Source organism: Bufo gargarizans, chromosome 4, assembly GCF_014858855.1.
Source record: "Bufo gargarizans isolate SCDJY-AF-19 chromosome 4, ASM1485885v1, whole genome shotgun sequence".
NCBI classification, from domain to species: Eukaryota; Metazoa; Chordata; class Amphibia; order Anura; family Bufonidae; genus Bufo; species Bufo gargarizans.
Window position 1 is genome coordinate 267,592,719 of NC_058083.1, and position 18,691 is coordinate 267,611,409.

The following is an 18,691-nucleotide window of genomic DNA, read 5'->3' on the forward strand; positions in this document are numbered from 1 at the left end:
ATATTCTAACTTGAAGCGTCCCCATCACTATGGGAACGCCTCGGTGTTAGAATATACTGTCGGATCTGAGTTTTCACGAAGTGAAAACTCAGCTCTGAAAAAGCTTTTATGCAGACGGTTTTTCGGATCCGTCTGTATGAAAGTAGCCTACGGACACAGATGCCAATCTTGTGTGCATCCGTGTTTTTTCACGGACTCATTGACTTGAATGGGTCTGTGAACCATTGTCAGTCAAAAAAATAGGACAGGTCCTATTTTTTTTACGGACAGGATACACGGATCACGGAGGCGGATGACAAACGGTGCATTTTCCGAGTTTTCAACGGACCCATTGAAAGTCAATGGGTCCGCAGAAAATCACGGAAAACGGAACAACGGCCACGGGTGCACACAACGGTCGTGTGCATGAGGCCTAATGCTTGCTTTGGGATATGAGATGCCCGTAGGTATGCATTACAAGTGTCTGTCAGCTGCGGAAGTAGGATAGTAGAGAAGGAAGTATAATAAGCGCAAGGTAGCCCGTCCGGACCAGGGGCCTTGGATTTAGGACATCTTTTCAGGGTAGACTGGACCTCATTCAGAGTGAAAGGCTTGGACAAATCAGTGTGAGCAGAGGGTGGGAGAGTAGGTAATGTAATACGGGAAAGGAACAGGTCTATATGTTTGGACTTATCCTGTGTCTCATTTCTTGCTGTGTGGGAATTAAGTTGGTATAGTGAGGTATAAAAGGCTATAAATTATCTTTCTATTTGTGAGCTATCAGATGATACAGTTGCAAGAAAAAGTATGTGAACACCTTGGAATGATATGGATTTCCGCACAAATTGGTCATAAAATGTGATCTGATCTTCATCTAAGTCACAACAATAGACAATCACAGTCTGCTTAAACTAATAACACACAAATAATTAAATGTTACCATGTTTTTATTGAACACACCATGTAAACATTCACAGTGCAGGTAAAAAAAAGTATGTGAACCCTTGGATTTAGTAACTGGTTGAACCTCCTTTGGCAGCAATAACTTCAACCTAACGTTTCCTGTAGTTGCAGATCAGACGTGCACAACGGTCAGGAGTAATTCTTGACCATTTCTCTTTACAGAATTGTTTCAGTTCAGAAATATTCTTGGGATGTCTGGTGTGAATCGTTTTCTTGAGGTCATGCCACAGCATCTCAATCGGGTTGAGGTCAGGACTCTGACTGGGCCACTCCAGAAGGCATATTTTCTTCTGTTTGAGCCAGGCATGCTCAACCTGCGGCCCTCCAGCTGTTTTAAAACTACAACTCCCACAATGCCCTGCTGTAGACTGATAGCTGTAGGCTGTTCGGACATGTTGGGAGTTGTAGTTTTGCAACAGCTGAAGGGCCGCAGGTTGAGCATGCCTGGTTTAAGCCATTCTGTTGTTGATTTACTTCTGTGCTTTGGGTTGTTGTCCTGTCGCAACACCCAGCTTCTGTTGAGCTTCAGCTGGTAGACAGATGGCCTTAAGTTCTCCTGCAAAATATCTTGATAAAATTGGGAATTCATTTTTCCTTTGATGATAGCAATCCGTCCAGTCCCTGACGCAGCAAAGCAGCCCTAAACCATGATGCCCCCTCCACCATACTTCACAGTTGGTATGAGGCTTTGATGTTGGTGTGCTGTGCCTCTTTTTCTCCACACAGTGTTGTGTATTTCTTCCAAACAACTCAACTTTGGTTTCATCTGTCCACAGAATATTTTGCCAGTACTGCTGTGGAACATCCAGGTGCTTTTGTGCAAACTGTAAACGTGCAGCAATGTTTTTTTTTTTTCAGCAGTGGCTTCCCCTGTGGTATCCTTTCATGAAATCCATTCTTGTTTAGTGTTTTACGTATCGTAGATTCGCTAACAGAGATGTTAGCATATGCCAGAGACTTTTGTAAGTCTTTAGCTGACACTCTTCTTCACCTCATTGAGCAGTCTGCACTGTGCTCCTGCAGTCATCTTTACAGGACGGCCACTCCTAGGCAGAGTAGTAGCAGTGCTAAACTTTCTCCATTTATAGACAATTTGTCTTACCGTGGACTGATGAACAGCAAGGCTTTTGGAGATACTTTTATAACCCTTTCCAGATTTATGCAAGTCAACAATTCCTAATCGTAGGTCTTCTGAGAGCTCTTTTGTGCAAGGCATCATTCACATCAGGCAATGCTTCTTGTGAAAAACAAACCCAGATCTGGTGTGTGTTTTTTATAAGGCAGGGCAGCTGTAACCAACACCTCCAATCTCATCTGCTTGATTCCTCCAGTTGGCTGACACCTCACTCCAATTAGCTCTTGGAGATGTCATTAGTCTAGGGGTTCACATACTTTTTCCACCTGCACTGTGAATGTTTACATGGTTTGTTCAATAAAAACATGGTAACATTTAATTCTTTGTGTGGTATTAATTTAAGTAGACTGTGATTGTCTATTGTTTTGACTTAGATGAAGATCAGATCACATTTTATGACCAATTTGGGCAGAAATCCATATCATTCCAAAGGGTTCACATACTTTTTCTTGCAACTGTACTTCTCCAGATCTTGTTTTAATTTCTAGTATTTGGGTTCTGGGTTTCCTTCTTTTAATGAGAGACATCATAAGTTTCGACGCTTTATCGCCATGAGCATAAAAGGAATGCTTGACAGACATGTACATTTTTGCAGAATTTTTGTTTAGTATGTCTCTAAGTTGCAAGCAAGCAGATTTTAGTTGTTGGAGATGAGAGGATGCAAGGGATTGTTTACGCCATGTATCTGTTAGTGAGAGAAATTGTAATTACTTTTTAATATGTCTAAGCGCTTTGTATGAGAGTAGCGATTTCCCAGAGGTAGTGTCGATGAGGGGTTCTAGTGCTACGTTAAAGTCTCCTCCTACAATTAGATCACCCTGTTTGAGGCTGTCTAAGAGTGCCAGTGAGGTGCGGAGCCAGGGGGCCTGTTGGGTGTTTGGCGCATAAAGATTTGCTAAAGTGACTAAACAGCCTTCTAGTTTCCCAATGAGGACCACTATTCTACCCTCTGAGTCTATATATGAGTCTAAAAGATCAAAGAAGATGTGTTTTGCAAATGCTATAGAGACTCCTCTGCAGTTTTTGTTGGGGGTATGGGAATGGAACCATTTGTCGTAGTAGTGTTTATGGAAAGTTGGAGTTTTCTCTTTCAGGAAATGGGTTTCCTGAAGGAAGATGATGTCTGCTCTCTCTTTCTTAAGGTCATGTAGTATTTGTGAGCCTTTAATGGCGGAATTAAGGCCCCTGGTGTTGAACGAGATCAGTTTTAGTGATGCCATGGTAATGTTAAGAGATCAATTAGCACTGTTGTGTATTGAGTTGATCTAATGGTAAAGATAACTACGTTACTGTCTGAACGATCCTGGTGAACTATATAGGGGTGTATGTGGATGGGGTATGAGGGGGGGGGGGGTGGTTTGTAACAGTCATAAAGTAACAACAAGGTATACAACCAGTTATACAATATAAAGGAAAAGGTGATAGAACAGCTTGTGATATCAACAAGGTAGAGTGCACCATGTTGTGAGTCCCTGGGCCATTAATAGTCAGGAACAATAGTAAATGAGGAGAGAGTGGAGGAGAGTCTCTTGTCTTTTAAGGGTGGCTCTCATCCAAAGCTTCTCTGACTCTCATTGCAAAGGGATAAAGGTGGGAGTGTAGATGGCGGAGAAGGCCTGATGCTCCTAGCTGTCTGTAAGAGACAGGAAGGCGTAGTGATGTAGATGCAGCAAGTGACAATGCTGTTCCACGTCATAAAGGGTGTTCCCCCGCCATCCCAGTCCCACCAATAATGCCCTCTATAAGTGCTAAACAATTAACAACGTTATAAACATGAGTTAAACTGAGAGAAACTAGCTGTGTTAGACAGTATTATACGTTGTCTTGATTGAAGAAGATTTGACTCTTCCCAAGGCCTGGGCTGCAATGTTTATGATGCTGGTTCTCGGAAACCACTTACTTTTAGCTGATGTGTGACACATCGCTGACATCAGCATTTCTGTTACTATTTTATGCTGCCCTCAGTGAGGTCAGCATAAAGTTGATGGCTAGTGGAGGAGACTGCTGCTTTTACATGCAGCGATCTCCTTCACAGTATAGGGAGGAGCGATCATTATGCCATCGCTCATCGCCATGTTATCTACCTATTTGCCGGCTGCAAATTGTGATTAGAAAGCATGATCCGCCACCGGCAGCATGCTAAAAAGATCACAAACGTTTCCTCGTTCATTATCTGCGGCGGTATTAGACTGCTAGATCATCACTAATGAGCATTACTACGAATGCTCGTTAGCGATTATCTGGCAGAAAATCTGCCAGTGTAATACAGCCTTTACATATTGCACTATACTGTAACAGGTGACCAGATCAGTGCAAGTTGTATGCGGATTTTGTTACTGACCTGAGTTAAAATACATTTGTGTGTGTTTTTGTTTAACTAATATATACAGTATTTTTTTTTATAAAAGGTCACCCTGCATTTTGTTACCTTCATCAGATATTATGAATCTAAAATTGAAAAACACCAAACATATACGATATTTTTCACCCTGTAAGACGCACTCCCCCCCCCCCCCCCCCAAAATAGGGGGGAAAATAGCACTGCATCTTATGGGGCGAATGCTGCAATTTTACACTGATACATCGCTGCCGCGCTGCTGCACAGCGCGGCCGACGTGTGTATCAGCAGGAGGGAGGAGGGACTGGGGGCCGGCATTTTGTTTTGTAATGGCATCGGGGCCCGGTGCAGTAACTGTATTCTACTACACCGGGCCCCGCTCACTGTAGTAATCATATAGGTAATGTTAATTCATCTCCAATCCAGGCTGTAGTACGGTACTTACTACTAACTTCCATAGCAGGCAGGAGGCCGGGCGAGCGGGGCGGGAGGCGGCAGTGTAACTCACTACATCACGCGCCTGCTCCGCCCACTTTATGAATGAAGCAGGCGGCGCAGGCGCGTGAGTTACGCTGCCGCCTCCCGCCCGCTCGCCCGGCCTCCTGCCTGCTATGGAAGTTAGTAGTAAGTACCGTACTACAGCCTGGATTGGAGATGAATTAACATTGCCTATATGATTACTACAGTGAGCAGGGACCGGTGTAGTAGAATACAGTGACTGCACTGGGCCCCGCTGCCATTACAAAACAAGATGCCGACCCCCACCCCCTGTATTTGGGGTCATTCACTACAAAGGGACACTGTTATGGGGGGGATCTGTGGATGACACATAGCATAAGATGCTATGTGTCATCCACAGATCCCCCCATAGCAGTGTCCTGCCATTCCCAGATGGCCCCATAATAGTGCCATCCCCAGAAGCCCCCATAATAGTGCCATCTCCAGAGGCCCCCATAATAGTGCCATCCTCAGATGCCCCCATAACAGTGCCACCCCCAGATGCCCCCATAACAGTGCCACCTCCAGATGCCCCTATAACAGTGCCACCCCCAGATGCCCCCATAACAGTGTCATCCACAGATGCCCCCATAACAGTGTCATCCACAGATGCCCCCATAACAGTGTGTCATCCACAGATGCCCTCATAACAGTGTGTCAGCCACAGATGCCCCCATAACAGTGTGTCATCCACAGATGCCCCCATAACAGTGTGTCATCCACAGATGCCCCCATAACAGTGTGTCATCCACAGACATCCATAACAGTGCGTCATCCACAGATCCCCCATAATAGTGTCATCCACAGACCACCATTAGTTCAAAACCCACCAAAAGCACACCTTTAGGTGCACAATATTTATTTTCCTTTTTTCCTCCTCAAAAACCTAGGTGGATCTTATCGGCCGGTGCGTCTTATAAGGCGAACAATACGGTAATAACTTAAAGCATACACATTCAGATAGCCTCCATCTATATGTACGTGAGGAATAGCACATCATGTGTTATTTAGCAGTTTTCCCTCTGCACCTCAGTCTCTAATTCTCAGATGTTCCTGAGCTGGTGGGTAGAGACTTTGGGGCACATTTATTAAGACCGGCGTTTGAGACACCGGTCTTAATAAAACTGTCACGGTGGGGAGTGAGGGGGGGGGGACTTCCACCGTAAAGCATAGGAAAACAGGGAAGCAGCTCGGCCCGGACACCAGGAAAAGGTCACCTCCTAATGCCGCCCTAATCCTGGTCAATGACTCCTAATCATATGAGCAGACCCAGATGCTAGGTGGGCTCACACAGGAACCTGAGTCACACTGAAGATCCCTGCAATGAGGTTAGGAGCAGGCAGGAGACAACCTGTTCATCCCAGAAGCGGATGAACAGGAGTCTCCACTGACCTAGCTACAAGGAAAGGGACAGCCAGTGAACAGCCACTGAATCGGCAGGTAAGAGCCCAGAAACAACACTTATCTGCCACGGCCACAACAACCACCGGACCCCCATGCAGACAGGAAGCATGGTGGCCCCAGGCAATGCTGCTCACCGACTTGTGTTTCTCCCTTACGGAGAACCCAGAAATCCCCTTATGGAGGGTATGCTACTCACAGGGAAAAATGTCTAGCAAACATGCTGGAAGACAGACACCACATGACAGACATGTAACAACAATTAGACATGCAACAGACACCGCACATAACCCACACCAAACATAGATACAAAGGAAGGTAAAAACATAGGGAATATGGAAACATCAAGGTGACATTGATCTCTAGCTAGAGGCCCTCCCACTGGACAGCTGGTATATCCAGAATAGGAGCAGCACTCCAGCTTACACAAAGGCTGGAAGGCCACTGACCTAATTCCCACAACACAACATATAAAGAGTCAAGAGGCCACACCCAAGACACACCTAAATCTACAACAGCCAGATAATTAACCCCAGACAGGGAAGGACCCAGGGGAAATAAGGAGCCACCTACATGCTACAACCACTACACGTTGCCACAGGCAACAGCATGCATGGCAACCATGTCAAGGCGCACACAACAGAGGCCGTGAAAAAAAACCCATAGCTGGCAGTGGTTCCACCGAAGTTATTAAAGAGGTCCAGGCCTCTCCATAACTTCAGTGCATCCACCACCAGTTCTAAATGTAAGACATCGTCACCCACGTCACACGCACAATTTTAGACCTGCCGTGAGCAGGGCGACGTCGCAGATAGAGGTGCAACTAAATGTTGAGCCGCCATCTGCACCTGAAATAAGCCTAATATAGGTGTATTTCACAATAGTAAATTACCCCCTATCTGCTATGATATCATCCCAGCAGCCTATTGCCAGAGTCTCCTCCTCCCTGCCCAGATGTCCTATTCCTCAAAGAAGAAGAAAGAGATGCCGGCTGTACTATGCATTCTGTATTAAGAATACTATTATTTTCCCTTATAACCATGTTATAAGATAAAATAATAACATCTACACAACCTTGAACCCAAACCTAAACTTCTGTGAAGAAGTTCGGGTCTGGGTACCACATTCAGTTTTTTATCACGCACGTGCAAAACACATTGCACCCACGCGATAAAAACTGAACAACGGAATGCAATCGCAGTCAAAACTGACTGCAATTGGGTACCTACTTGCACGGGTTTGCTGCATTGCACCCGGGACGCCTCCGGAGCCAAAACGTGACACCCGTGTGCAAGAGCCCTAATGCTCCTAAGCTGTGCCCCATTAAAAAAAAAACAGTTTGAAGTCTTGCCATGCCACCGTCCTGTTCCCAGCTGCTTCAGGTCACTGCAGGATCAGGAAGCGGCTTGGTCCCATCACCAATTTGGCCAAATACAGGCCTCAGTGGTCAGGAGACTGTGATTGGCTACAGCAGTCATGGGTCCAGGCCACATTGTGGACCTGTGGGGACCAGAAGCAGCAAGGAAAAGGGCAGCATCGAGGGCACAACGGGACAATGGACAGGTTTTTTAATGGACACAGGTTAAGAGCATTTTGTTGTTTGTTGGCTCCTAGGCCTGACAACCCCTTTATCGAAGCATGGTATAATTCAGGAATGCCCAACCTGTGGCCCTCCAGCTGTTGCAAAACTACAATTCCCAGTATGCCTGGTCAGCCTACAGCTTTTAGAGCGTGCTAGGAGTTGTAGTTTTGCAACAGCTGGAGGGCCGCAGGTTGAACATCCCTAAAACTATTAGATGATAAGGACAAATATTGTAAATGAGCAGCACGGTTCGGTGTTCTGCCAGCGTTTGATTTCTGATGGGTTCATGGCTTCCTATGAATAGTGTAGAATGTGTATGATAAAGGGAAATAAGAATGTGAGCCCCAATGGGGACAGCAACTGGTGATTACAGCCTATAGTACATACAGCACTATACTGCAAAATACAAAACTGCTTATTATGAGCAGTAATCTGCACGTCCACTAAAGCTTACAGTTTCCATGAGGAACTACCCCATACATATTATATCAGAGTTCCTAAATTGTAAGTTTGATATAATCTTAGTAAGGGCTCGTTCACACGAGCGTGCCTTTTTTTGCGGTCCGCAGTTTACGGAATGGAACACGAGGCCTATTATAGAAATGCCTATTCTTGTCCGCAAAATGAACAAGAATAGGACAGGACTAATAATTTTTGAGGGGCCACGGAACGGAGCAACGGATGCGGACAGCACACAGAGTGCTGTCCGCATCTTTTGTGGACCCATTGAAATGAATGGTTCCGTATACGCAAAATACGTTCGTGTGAACGAGCCCCAAGGCCTCCTGCACACAAATGTTTTTTTTTTTCGTTTACGTTCCATTTTTGCGTTCCTTATACGGACTGTATACGGAACTATTAATTTCAATGGATCCGCAAAAAAAACGGAAGGTACTCCATATGCCTTCCGTTTCCGTATTTCCATTTTTCCATTCAAAGATAGAACATGTCCTATTATTGTCCGCATAACAGACAAGGATAGTACTGTTCTATTAGGGGCCAGATGTTCCGTTCCGCAAAAACAGAATGCACACGGATGTCATCCGTATTTTTTGCAGACCGCAAAATACTGAAAAAGCCATACGGTTGTGTGAAGGAGGCCCAAAGCCTCAGTGTCAGTGTAGTGTAGTACTACGGGTCTATATGCAGCATGATGCCTATATATAGTACTGCAATACAGATGTGCTGTGTGAATAAATTGATAAAAGAATGAATGGATGAAATTGGAGGAGTAGAAAAGTATGGCCTTATAGAATGCCATAGGTATGCTACAGGTAGTGTGTTAAAGAAGACCTGTCACCTCTCCTGACATGTCTGTTTTAGTAACTGCTTGCATTCCACATGCAATTACAATTAATTGTCAACTTTGCGTTATCAGTTGGGTTGTGTCCCCCATAGTCTGGCACTGGTTCAACAATGACATATATGCAGGGACATTCCCACAACTGGTAACACACAGCAGGTAATTCATCCATATACTTCTAGTAGGAATAACAGAGAAACGGCTCAACACAGAATCATAAGAATGATGCTCTAGCTCATCTTTCACGTGAAATAGAAATATTTACGGAAACAGATATGTGAGGAGCAGTGACCAGTCACCCTTACAGGAGTTGTCCGGGATTAGAAAAACATGCCTGCTTTCTTCCAAAAACAACCCCTCCTGTCCATGGTATTACATTTCATCTCCATTGAAGTAAATGATGCTGAGCTGTAATACCACATCTGGTGAAGAGGTATGGAAAGTGATGGAAGAAAGCAGCCATCTTCTTCTAGTGCTGGAGAATCCCTTTAAGGCTCTCTACAACTTGAGGTTTGTAGAAAACTGTAATATCCCCATGAGCTCTAATCCAGGTTACAACACAGCATTTTCATGATTTTTTCAGTATTTTACAGCATAGGTCAAAGGTGCATACAATGGCACATGGACTGCCTATCGGTCTGACCCTGCCAAGTGCCCTAATCTCTAATAAGCTAGTATGTTAGTGAAAGGCAACACTTCCTCAAATGTGTGTCCAATGAACTTTAGATCAAGATTGAAAGGAGCTGGAGTCAGCACTAACAGGACCAGTGGAAGCAGATAAGACCTGTTTTTGTATGTACATAGTGCATTCCTGCCCATAAAGGGATTAGTAAAGATAAAGGAGGTCATAGCAGGGCCGCCCTTTACATGAGCCGACAATTGAACAGTAATCGCTCGTTAGCGATTATCTGGCAGTGTAAATGCACCGCCAATTACCAGTCTCCTCCGACAGTGATTAGCAGATTGTCGAGAAGGAACATTTCCTTCCCGACAATCTACTAGATCATTGATGGTGAACCTTTTAGAAATCACAAAACCCACTTATTTATAGCAAAGTGCCAACACAGCGATTTGAAGTGAATACCAGTATAGTATATCTTCCATGTACTTTATCATTTAGCTATAATAGCTTGCCTACATTCAATGCACTGCCAGTGCTGCTCATAGTGCGCCCTGCGCTGATGAATGGCAGGAAAAGTCTAAAGCATATTGGTACACCATAGACTTTTTCCAGGGTGCGGGTGCCCCACAGAGAGGGCTCTGAGTGCCGCCTCTGACACCCATGCCATAGGTTCACCACCACTGTGCTAGATCGTCATCCCGTGTAAAGGGACCTTTACAAAACCAGCGTTTTACTCCGGTAATTGATTTCTCCCCTGCACTGCTGAAGGATGCGCCTAATATAATAATTTGTGTGCCTAATCATAAATGAGGCGCCCCTTCGGCAGTTCGTGCACCTGGTGTAAAAACTACTCCAGCCCCTGACAGGAGCAGTTTTAGCGAACATTTACACCTGTTTCTAGGCATAAATGTTAGTAAATTCGAGGCCTGGCCCCCACCACTCCCAAGTGACGAGGACGGTACCTGTGAGACAAAATAATGTTGCATGGGCATTTAAGAATTTTTATGCCGAAAAGTGGTGTAAAAATGTTAGTAAATGACCCCCTAAGTTTATGCCAATCATTAAAGGTTTATTAGACTATTTGTAACTGACAAACTATCCTCTGGATAGGTCATCCGCATTTGATTGGTGGCGGTCTGACAAGGACAAGCTGTTTGAGAAGGACTGGCGTTCCTATGAGCACCGCGGCCCTTACCCAGACCAGTGACATCACAACCATCGGTCACGTGGCCTGGGGCAGCTCAGCCCCATTCAAGTGAATAGGGCTCACAGGAGCATCAGTCTTTATCAGGTCATCAGCATCTGATAGTTAGACCCCACCGATCAGATGCTGAGGATCTATCCAGACAGGTCCAAATGAATGCCTTCAGTTGAGGTGTGGACACGGGTAGCAAAGGGCCCCTGTGCAAAGGATGTACCCCCCTCCCCAAACCACACATACAAATATAAACATATACAGTATGTGCAAATAAAAAACATCCTGTGAATATGTTTACAATATGTATATATATTCTTTTCATACTAGGTCACACCACTGCCCAAAGCATAACTACAGTATACACACCCAGTCCCCTTAATGCCCCCACATATTCCCCCTTTGTGCCAGTACATAGTAGTTATGCCCAGATATGTGCCCCCTCACAGTAGTAATGGTCAGATATGTGCCCCCTTCACAGGAAGTTCACTAGATATAAAAGAATCCGCACACGGTTATATTATAATAAACCAACTCCCCAACAGTCAGAGAGGTACTTAGCTGGTAGTCTAGATGGGGATCCAAATCAACGGTCCCGGGTGAACGTCTTGGAAAGGGCCTCCAGGGGGCAAAATATGATGTAGCTCCCTTGATGGAGTTGGTTTATTATAATATAACCGTGTGCGGATTCTTTTATATCTAGTGAACTCGTCTTGGTTGTGGCCTTCAGTTCAATAATCCATCTTTATGGATATCTGTTGAACACTTGTTGTGTTTGATTGACATTTGTGTTTTTGTCCCCTGATGAACCCCTTCAATGAGAGGAAGGGGGGAAACGTGTTGGGACACGTGATTGTACAACCGATATCTAATACATATACTATTACCCAGATATCCATATGGGATAGTATACAAAGGGCACCATAAGGATAGACAGCATAGGTACGTGGACGGAGTGTGCCTACCATTAAGACACGTCTCCGGGCTGAGGAGTCAAAAAGGGACATCATAGGGACAGATACTGATATGGCACAGGTTGCCTTGATGCGTTCCTCCCCTTCATCTTCCTCATTTTGATTCGCTTGTCTGATCCTGCTCTTTCAATTGTTTTGTGTTTTTGTTGTGTTTGTTTTTTGCACTATTTATGTTCCCTTCCTTAGGGAATTTTCATTTTTAGTTGACCGAAATAAAGGTTAAATTTTAGGTAGTCGTACTTCGGTGACAGTCATATATGAACATGGGCTCAACACAGACCGTCACTGATGAGTGGCTTTAGCGCTGCCCTAGCCATTTTACAGTCTAAAGCATGTCCATTAGTGCCAGTGACATTACCGGGCTTACTGCCAGGCGGAAGCCACCCCCAAAAAGTACCCCCAGTGGTAATAAGGCTCCCTACAGTGCCCTCAGTACTAATAAGGCCTCCCTATAGGGCACCTCTTATAATCTATAAGGCACTACTATAGAGGCCCTGATTAGTAGTAATGCCCTCCACCACCACCACATTTATAATGTTCCCTGCAGTGCCCCCTGTAATTATAATACCTCCTCCCGTACCCCCCAGAGTTATAATCATCTCTGTAGTGCCCCTATAAATTATAATGCCTGTCCTCTCCCTCCAGTCTTCTATACCATACAGTCCCATGAAAATATCACCAGTCGTCTTCCACCAGTCTTCTATATGATACAGTCCCATGTAAATAACCTATCTTCCTTACATTCTTCTATACCATACAGCCCCATGTAAATAGCTTCACTCCTCTCCCTTCAGTCTTCTATACCTTGCAGTCCCATGTAAATAACACAAGTCCTCTCCCTCCAGTCCCATGTAAATAACTTCTCTTTCTTACAGTTCTCTATAACATACAGGCCCATGTAAATAACTTAAATCCCCTTCTTCACCCCCTCCAACACATAGTCCCATATAAATAACCACTCCTTACCCTCCAGTCTTCTAAAATATCAAGTCCCATGTAGATAACACCAGTCATCTCCCTCCAATCTTCTATAACATACAGTTCTATGTAACTTACACCCCTCCCCTCCTTTTAGCCCCTCTAACATACAGTCCAAGTTAAATAACATATTTCCCTACCACTAAGCAGGGAGAAAGTATAATGGGGAGAACCACATCTCCCAGCATTTCTCTGGCACTTACATTCATTCCATGGCATCATAGGTCTCCACTGCTGAGCTGCCTCTTTCTACACTGGTCACATGATGGTGACCTCATCACAGGTCCTACCTCCACTTCCACTGCTGAAAAGATCACATGACTATGATGTCATTGAAGGTCCTTCAGCTATGGAGTGTAGACACAAATGGGCAGCAGAATCGCAGTAAGTGCTAATCAGGCCCCACCCCACCCCCTAAAAAAACTCCGCCCCTCCTGACCTCCACACCAAGGTGCCCTGGTTACCCTGTTGGCAGAGGTAGGGAATAAAAAATATGATAAGATAAAAAAATAAATGCCTCTGCTGGCACTGGGATGGGCCCCCTCTCTTGCTGGGCCCCTGTGCAGCTGAACCAGCTGCACAGGCGGTATGTCCGCCCCTGAGTTGAATGCAATCTTGTGGACTGAAGATGTCATTCAATAGTCAAAAAGTGGCAGTGTAGCCCAGGCCTAATCCAGGCGCACAGACTGCCAGAGGTATACCCAATTTCCAGCGAGAAACATGCCTCATCATAAATTAGAATCCTCCAGAAGAGCAGAGGGGAAATAAACACAGGTATAAAACGCGGCTCTTTGTAAATGACCCCCTACTCTCTGCAGCATGTCGATTAGGGTGCATTCACATGGCCGTATCCATTTTGCGGTCCACAAATCGCAGATCCTCAAAATACGGATGCAGTCCTTGTGCATTCTGCACTTTCTACAGGGCCCGTAGAAAAAAAAAGCCTATTCCTGTCTGCAGAACAGACTTGAACAGGGCATGTTCTATAAGGCAAGTTTCACACTAGCGCTTTTAGAACCGCAGGCTGTTCTGGCATGAAACAGCCTGCCAGATCTCTCTGCCTTCCGACATTGCCGGAAGCTGCTGCATCGATGTCTGGCCCCATTGACTATAATTGGGATCAGAGAAGATCCATCTGAAATCCAACAAACATGGCAACAATAGACCGGACGAAACCCACTGTGTGCGGGATCTCCGCTGGTCCCCATTATAGTGAATAGGGCCGGCAGTTGTCAGGTGGTGTCCTGCAGTGCCGGATCCAGACATCTCCATGCGGCTCCCTGCCGGAGATATATAACGCTAGTGTGAAACTAGCCTAATTTCCTGCTCGGCCACACAGATGCACATAGCACAAGGATGATGTCCGTGTACAGGCCACATTTTTTGCAGCCCCCATAGAAATAAATGGGTTTAGTGTGATACACAAAAATGCAGATCGGACACGGACCGAAAATACAGTCGTGTGGATGGGAATTTTTTGCCGCACTAAGGCCTCATGCACACGGCCGTGTTCCGCGGCCGAGAGCGGACCGTGGAAACCCGGCCGGGATTCCTGCTGACAGCATGAGCGCACGGCGTCATTGGTTGCTATGATGCCGTGCGCTTCAGGCAGCCTCTGCTGTACAGTAATACACTATACTAGTGTATTACTGTACAGCAGCGGCTGCATGAAGCGCAATGACGCCATGCGCTCATGCTGTCAGCAGGAATCCCGGCCGGGTTTCCACGGTCCGCTCTCGGCCGCGGAACACGGCCGTGTGCATGAGGCCTTAGTGCGGCAAAAAATTCCCATCCACACGACTGTATTTTCGGTCCGTGTCCGATCTGCATTTTTGTGTATCACACTAGACCCATTTATTTCTATGGGGGCTGTAAAAAATGTGTGCATGAGGCCTATGTCATACACTTTTTTGCTGAGGATTTCAATGTGGAATTCCTGCAGAATTACCACAGATTTCGCCCTCTGCATTCGGTTCTGCCCTAATGTAGTGTAACATGGACTTTTTACTGTAGAAACATGCACTGATAGTGCCCAATGATAGCACGGCGCCCCTCAGGAAGACGCTCCATATTTCCTTCATGTTAGTTGTGTCTTCCAGGACAGTACCAACTTCACGGTTGGGTAGGGGTGTCCTGATGGATCGTAACTATCAGACAAGTGTGTTCCTGTTTGCTCCTCCCTGCTTCTACCTACATTTAGGTTGCTGCACTCTGGCAGCACAGTGTGGTGACGTAAATGCACAGATCCTATAGATTGTGCTGTGTAGAGAGATGGGACATTCCAGCATCTTCCCCTCACATGCACACAGGCTTTCCTGTCAGCTGTTATACCGGGGAGGGGGGCAGTGTATTCACCTCTGTAGATTCTGGATGTTCACTGCACAATGTACACTGTAAAGACTCAAGCAACTACCGTAATCATATAACCAGATAGACATCCTGTAAACATACAACGCAGCCGTCACACTAATGACAATGATAATACAGACCCGCTGTACTAAATCCCATTATACTCTATGGGGGTCATTTATGAACGCCGCAACGCCAGATAGAGAAGTCGCAAGGGTCTTTTTTGCACCTTATTCGACACTTGGGAGTGTGAGGCCGGGGCCGGGACATCGACCCTGACAAACATTTACACCCGGAAAAAGGTGTAAATGTTGGCAAATAGTAGTGTAGAGTAGTTTTTACACCTGGAGCAAAGACCGCTGGAGGTGGGCCTAACTTATGATGAGGCCCTTAAATTTTGTGTCCCCTCTCTCAGCGCATGAGGGAAAGAGACTGGCATAAAAAGCAGGTCTTTATAAATGACCCCTTACATTTCTCTGCCATTACATTATCACAGTGATAAGGGGTCATTTACAAACACTGGCTTTTTACTCTCTTTGGCGGTCATTTATCTGATTTATGCCAGCTTTTGGCGTAATTAGGTAGCAGATTTTGTCGCAGTTTTGCTACAAACTCTGACTATACCCCGCTCACGCCACTTTCGCAAAGTGTAGAAAAAAGGAGGCGTGGCGTGCGGCCTGTCTCATTCATCATTTTCCACGCCAGTTTATGGCATGGAAAATAACCTTAACCTATGCCAGCAAAGGAGCTGGCATAGTTTAAAGCATGTTGCATGGCCAAAGTTATGTAGAGGCAGCGCAGCGGGATTTATACCAGCGTATAATCTGCTGGTCTTAATAAATGTCCCCCTTTGTTTCCCCCTTTGCACTGGTGGAGGCTGTAAATAATTTATGACGAGGCGTGCGTCTTGTCATAAATGTTAGGATCCATTCCACGGATCCGCAAAACACGTACAGTGGCAATGTGCGTTCCACATTTTGCAGACCGCACTTTGCCGGCACTAATAGAATATGCCTATTCTTGTCCGGAATTGCGGACAAGAATAGGACATGTTCTATTTTTTCGTGAACAGAAATGCGCACCCGGAAGTGCGGGTCCGCATTTCTGTAGCCGGGCCGCACATGGTGCAGCCCCATAGAAATTAACGGGTCCGCAATTCCGTTCCGTAAAATGCGGAACGAAATTGCAGACGTGTGAATAGACCCTAAGGAGGCATTTTGTTGTAGAAAATCTGCACGGAAAATTCGCACATATTCTGCAACGTGTATAGGTGGCGTTAGGTGCATCATTCTTTGTGTGCCCGTCATGAAAAACGACTCCCCTTCCTGTGTGGAGTCATTTTTTGGCTACTTTTATGCCTAAAACGAGCCTAAGGCCTCCTGCACACAAACGTGTGTGCCCCGTGGCCGTGCTGCAACCCGCAAAATGCGTGCCGCAATGCACGAACACCGACCGTGGGGCAGCCACAGCGGATCGCGGACCCATTCACTTTAATGGGTCCGCGATCCAGCAGTTCCGCAAAAATATAGGACACGTTCTATCTTTTTGCGGAACAGAAGTACGGGATGAAACCCTATGGAAGCACTCCGTAGTGCTTCCTTAGGGTTCCATTCCATGCTTCCGTTCCGCATCTCCGGATTTGCGGACCCATTGAAGTGAATGGGTCCACATCCGTGATGCGGAATGCGCATGGAACGGTGCCCGTATATTGTGGGTCCGCAATGCGGCCACGGGACACCTACAGTCGTGTGCAGGAGGCCTAAATGTAAGTAAATATGCCAAGGGTGATGGTGGCAAGTGTGAAGGACAGAGTGAAAACGTCCATGCGACAAAATAGTTTCGCACAGGCCTTTCATAAGTCACAAAAATAATTTTTTTTATATATGGGGATCATTTACAAAAATCATCTATCTACGCCAGGCTCTGTTTCACCCCTGCGCTGGCGGAAAAAGGGCCTAATCTATGATGAGGCTCAGGCATAGTAAATGTGTCGGTGCTTTTCGAGTCGCTCTCTCGCCACTCCAAAGGCGCAATGATTGTGCAAAAACACTCTTTTGAAGAAAAAAATATTGGGTCACATGGGCATTCAAAAAAGGGTCTTGCAACTATTTTGACGCCAAAAGCTGTTGTAAAAATGTTCGCAAATGATCGGCAATGACTTCACTTTTGCAGGTATGAAACAAAGATGTGAGGGAAGGTTACCGGTTCTGGACAATAATTGTATTAACCACTCGTTGAGTGATGGGGAGCGGCAGACATGATGGATTTCATGCAGGTCATACTAGCAGGGACTCATCAATCTGAGAAACCATACAATAGGTGTTCCCGGGGGAAAATCTAAGTAATCTACATTGTAATGAGGATAAGACGCCCAGTGCAGCTGGAGCTCTCTCAAGGGTTTGGACATTTTAACTCTATCGTTTCCAGAGTGCACAGCATAAAGGAAGCAGTGCATACAGATGTAGTAGAGCTAACACTCATGCTTTATGAGACATATCACTTAAACTAAATGCGTTAAGCAAACACCTTCAATTGCTTTTGATTCAAGATAACGCAATGAGTTCAGAAATTTGAGTTAAGGGTTTGTGCGTTACTCCCCTGCTACATCTTGTACGTTTTCATGGCTGTTGGTACCTTATTGAGGTGTGGGTCACGTGTTATGTCATAGCCCCTCTTCCTGGTGTACTGGAAGGTCCGCCTGTCATCCTGGTCTTCCACTTGTTGCTGAGAAGTCATGGCTGGTAGTGATCCAGGGAGCAGCAGGATGTGCTGGTGCTGTGTATTCTAATGATAGGTGTGCAGGGGTCCAGTGTATTAGTGCAGGCAGAGCTGTGAGGATCAGCTGACGCTGGTGTGTGACACTGACACTAGGGGACAGGAGGAGGGAAGTGCTGAGTCACAGGCTCTGCCTGAAGGCTCCTCTTCATCTTACTTCTATCACGCTGGAAAGTTTTACAGTGCTCTGGATATTTCGTAATCGTTGTACTACTCCATGACTGCTGCTCCATGAAGGAGGAATGCAATGACCTGGACTGAATTTTAACACTTTGTAGAAAAAGACGGCTCTTTTTCCTATGTTGAATCACTTTATTGTGCCTGTAGTACGTGCCTCCTCCATAGCTTGCCTAGCAAATAACGGAGGGGGAGAGGGGCCAGTTTTCTGATAGAAGAGTCACAAACCCTGTTTGGTTAAACAAAAATTAGTCGCAAGTGCCTTTTTAAATATTTTATATTTGTAATATTTCTAAATATTGTCCCATGGGCGGTTTCACACCTTGTTCATTAGGTGGGCAATACAGGGGCGAGTTGGACGATGTTCCAGCCCCGGGAAATTTACTAACCTTTAAAGGGGTTGTGTCACTTCAGTAAGTGGC

General features: G+C 45.6%; 1 protein-coding gene across 1 annotated transcript in view; it reads right to left on the reverse strand.

Moving 5' to 3' along the window:
- The window catches only part of ME1 (malic enzyme 1), a 356,258-nt gene extending 338,063 nt beyond the window's left edge, over positions 1–18,195 (reverse strand). Inside the window, exon 1 of the mRNA XM_044289917.1 lies at positions 17,952–18,195. Within this exon, the coding sequence (XP_044145852.1) occupies positions 17,952–18,053 (102 nt within the window). The 5' untranslated portion in view covers positions 18,054–18,195. The remainder of the gene's footprint in view (positions 1–17,951) is intronic.
- Between the last annotated feature and the right edge of the window lie 496 nt (positions 18,196–18,691).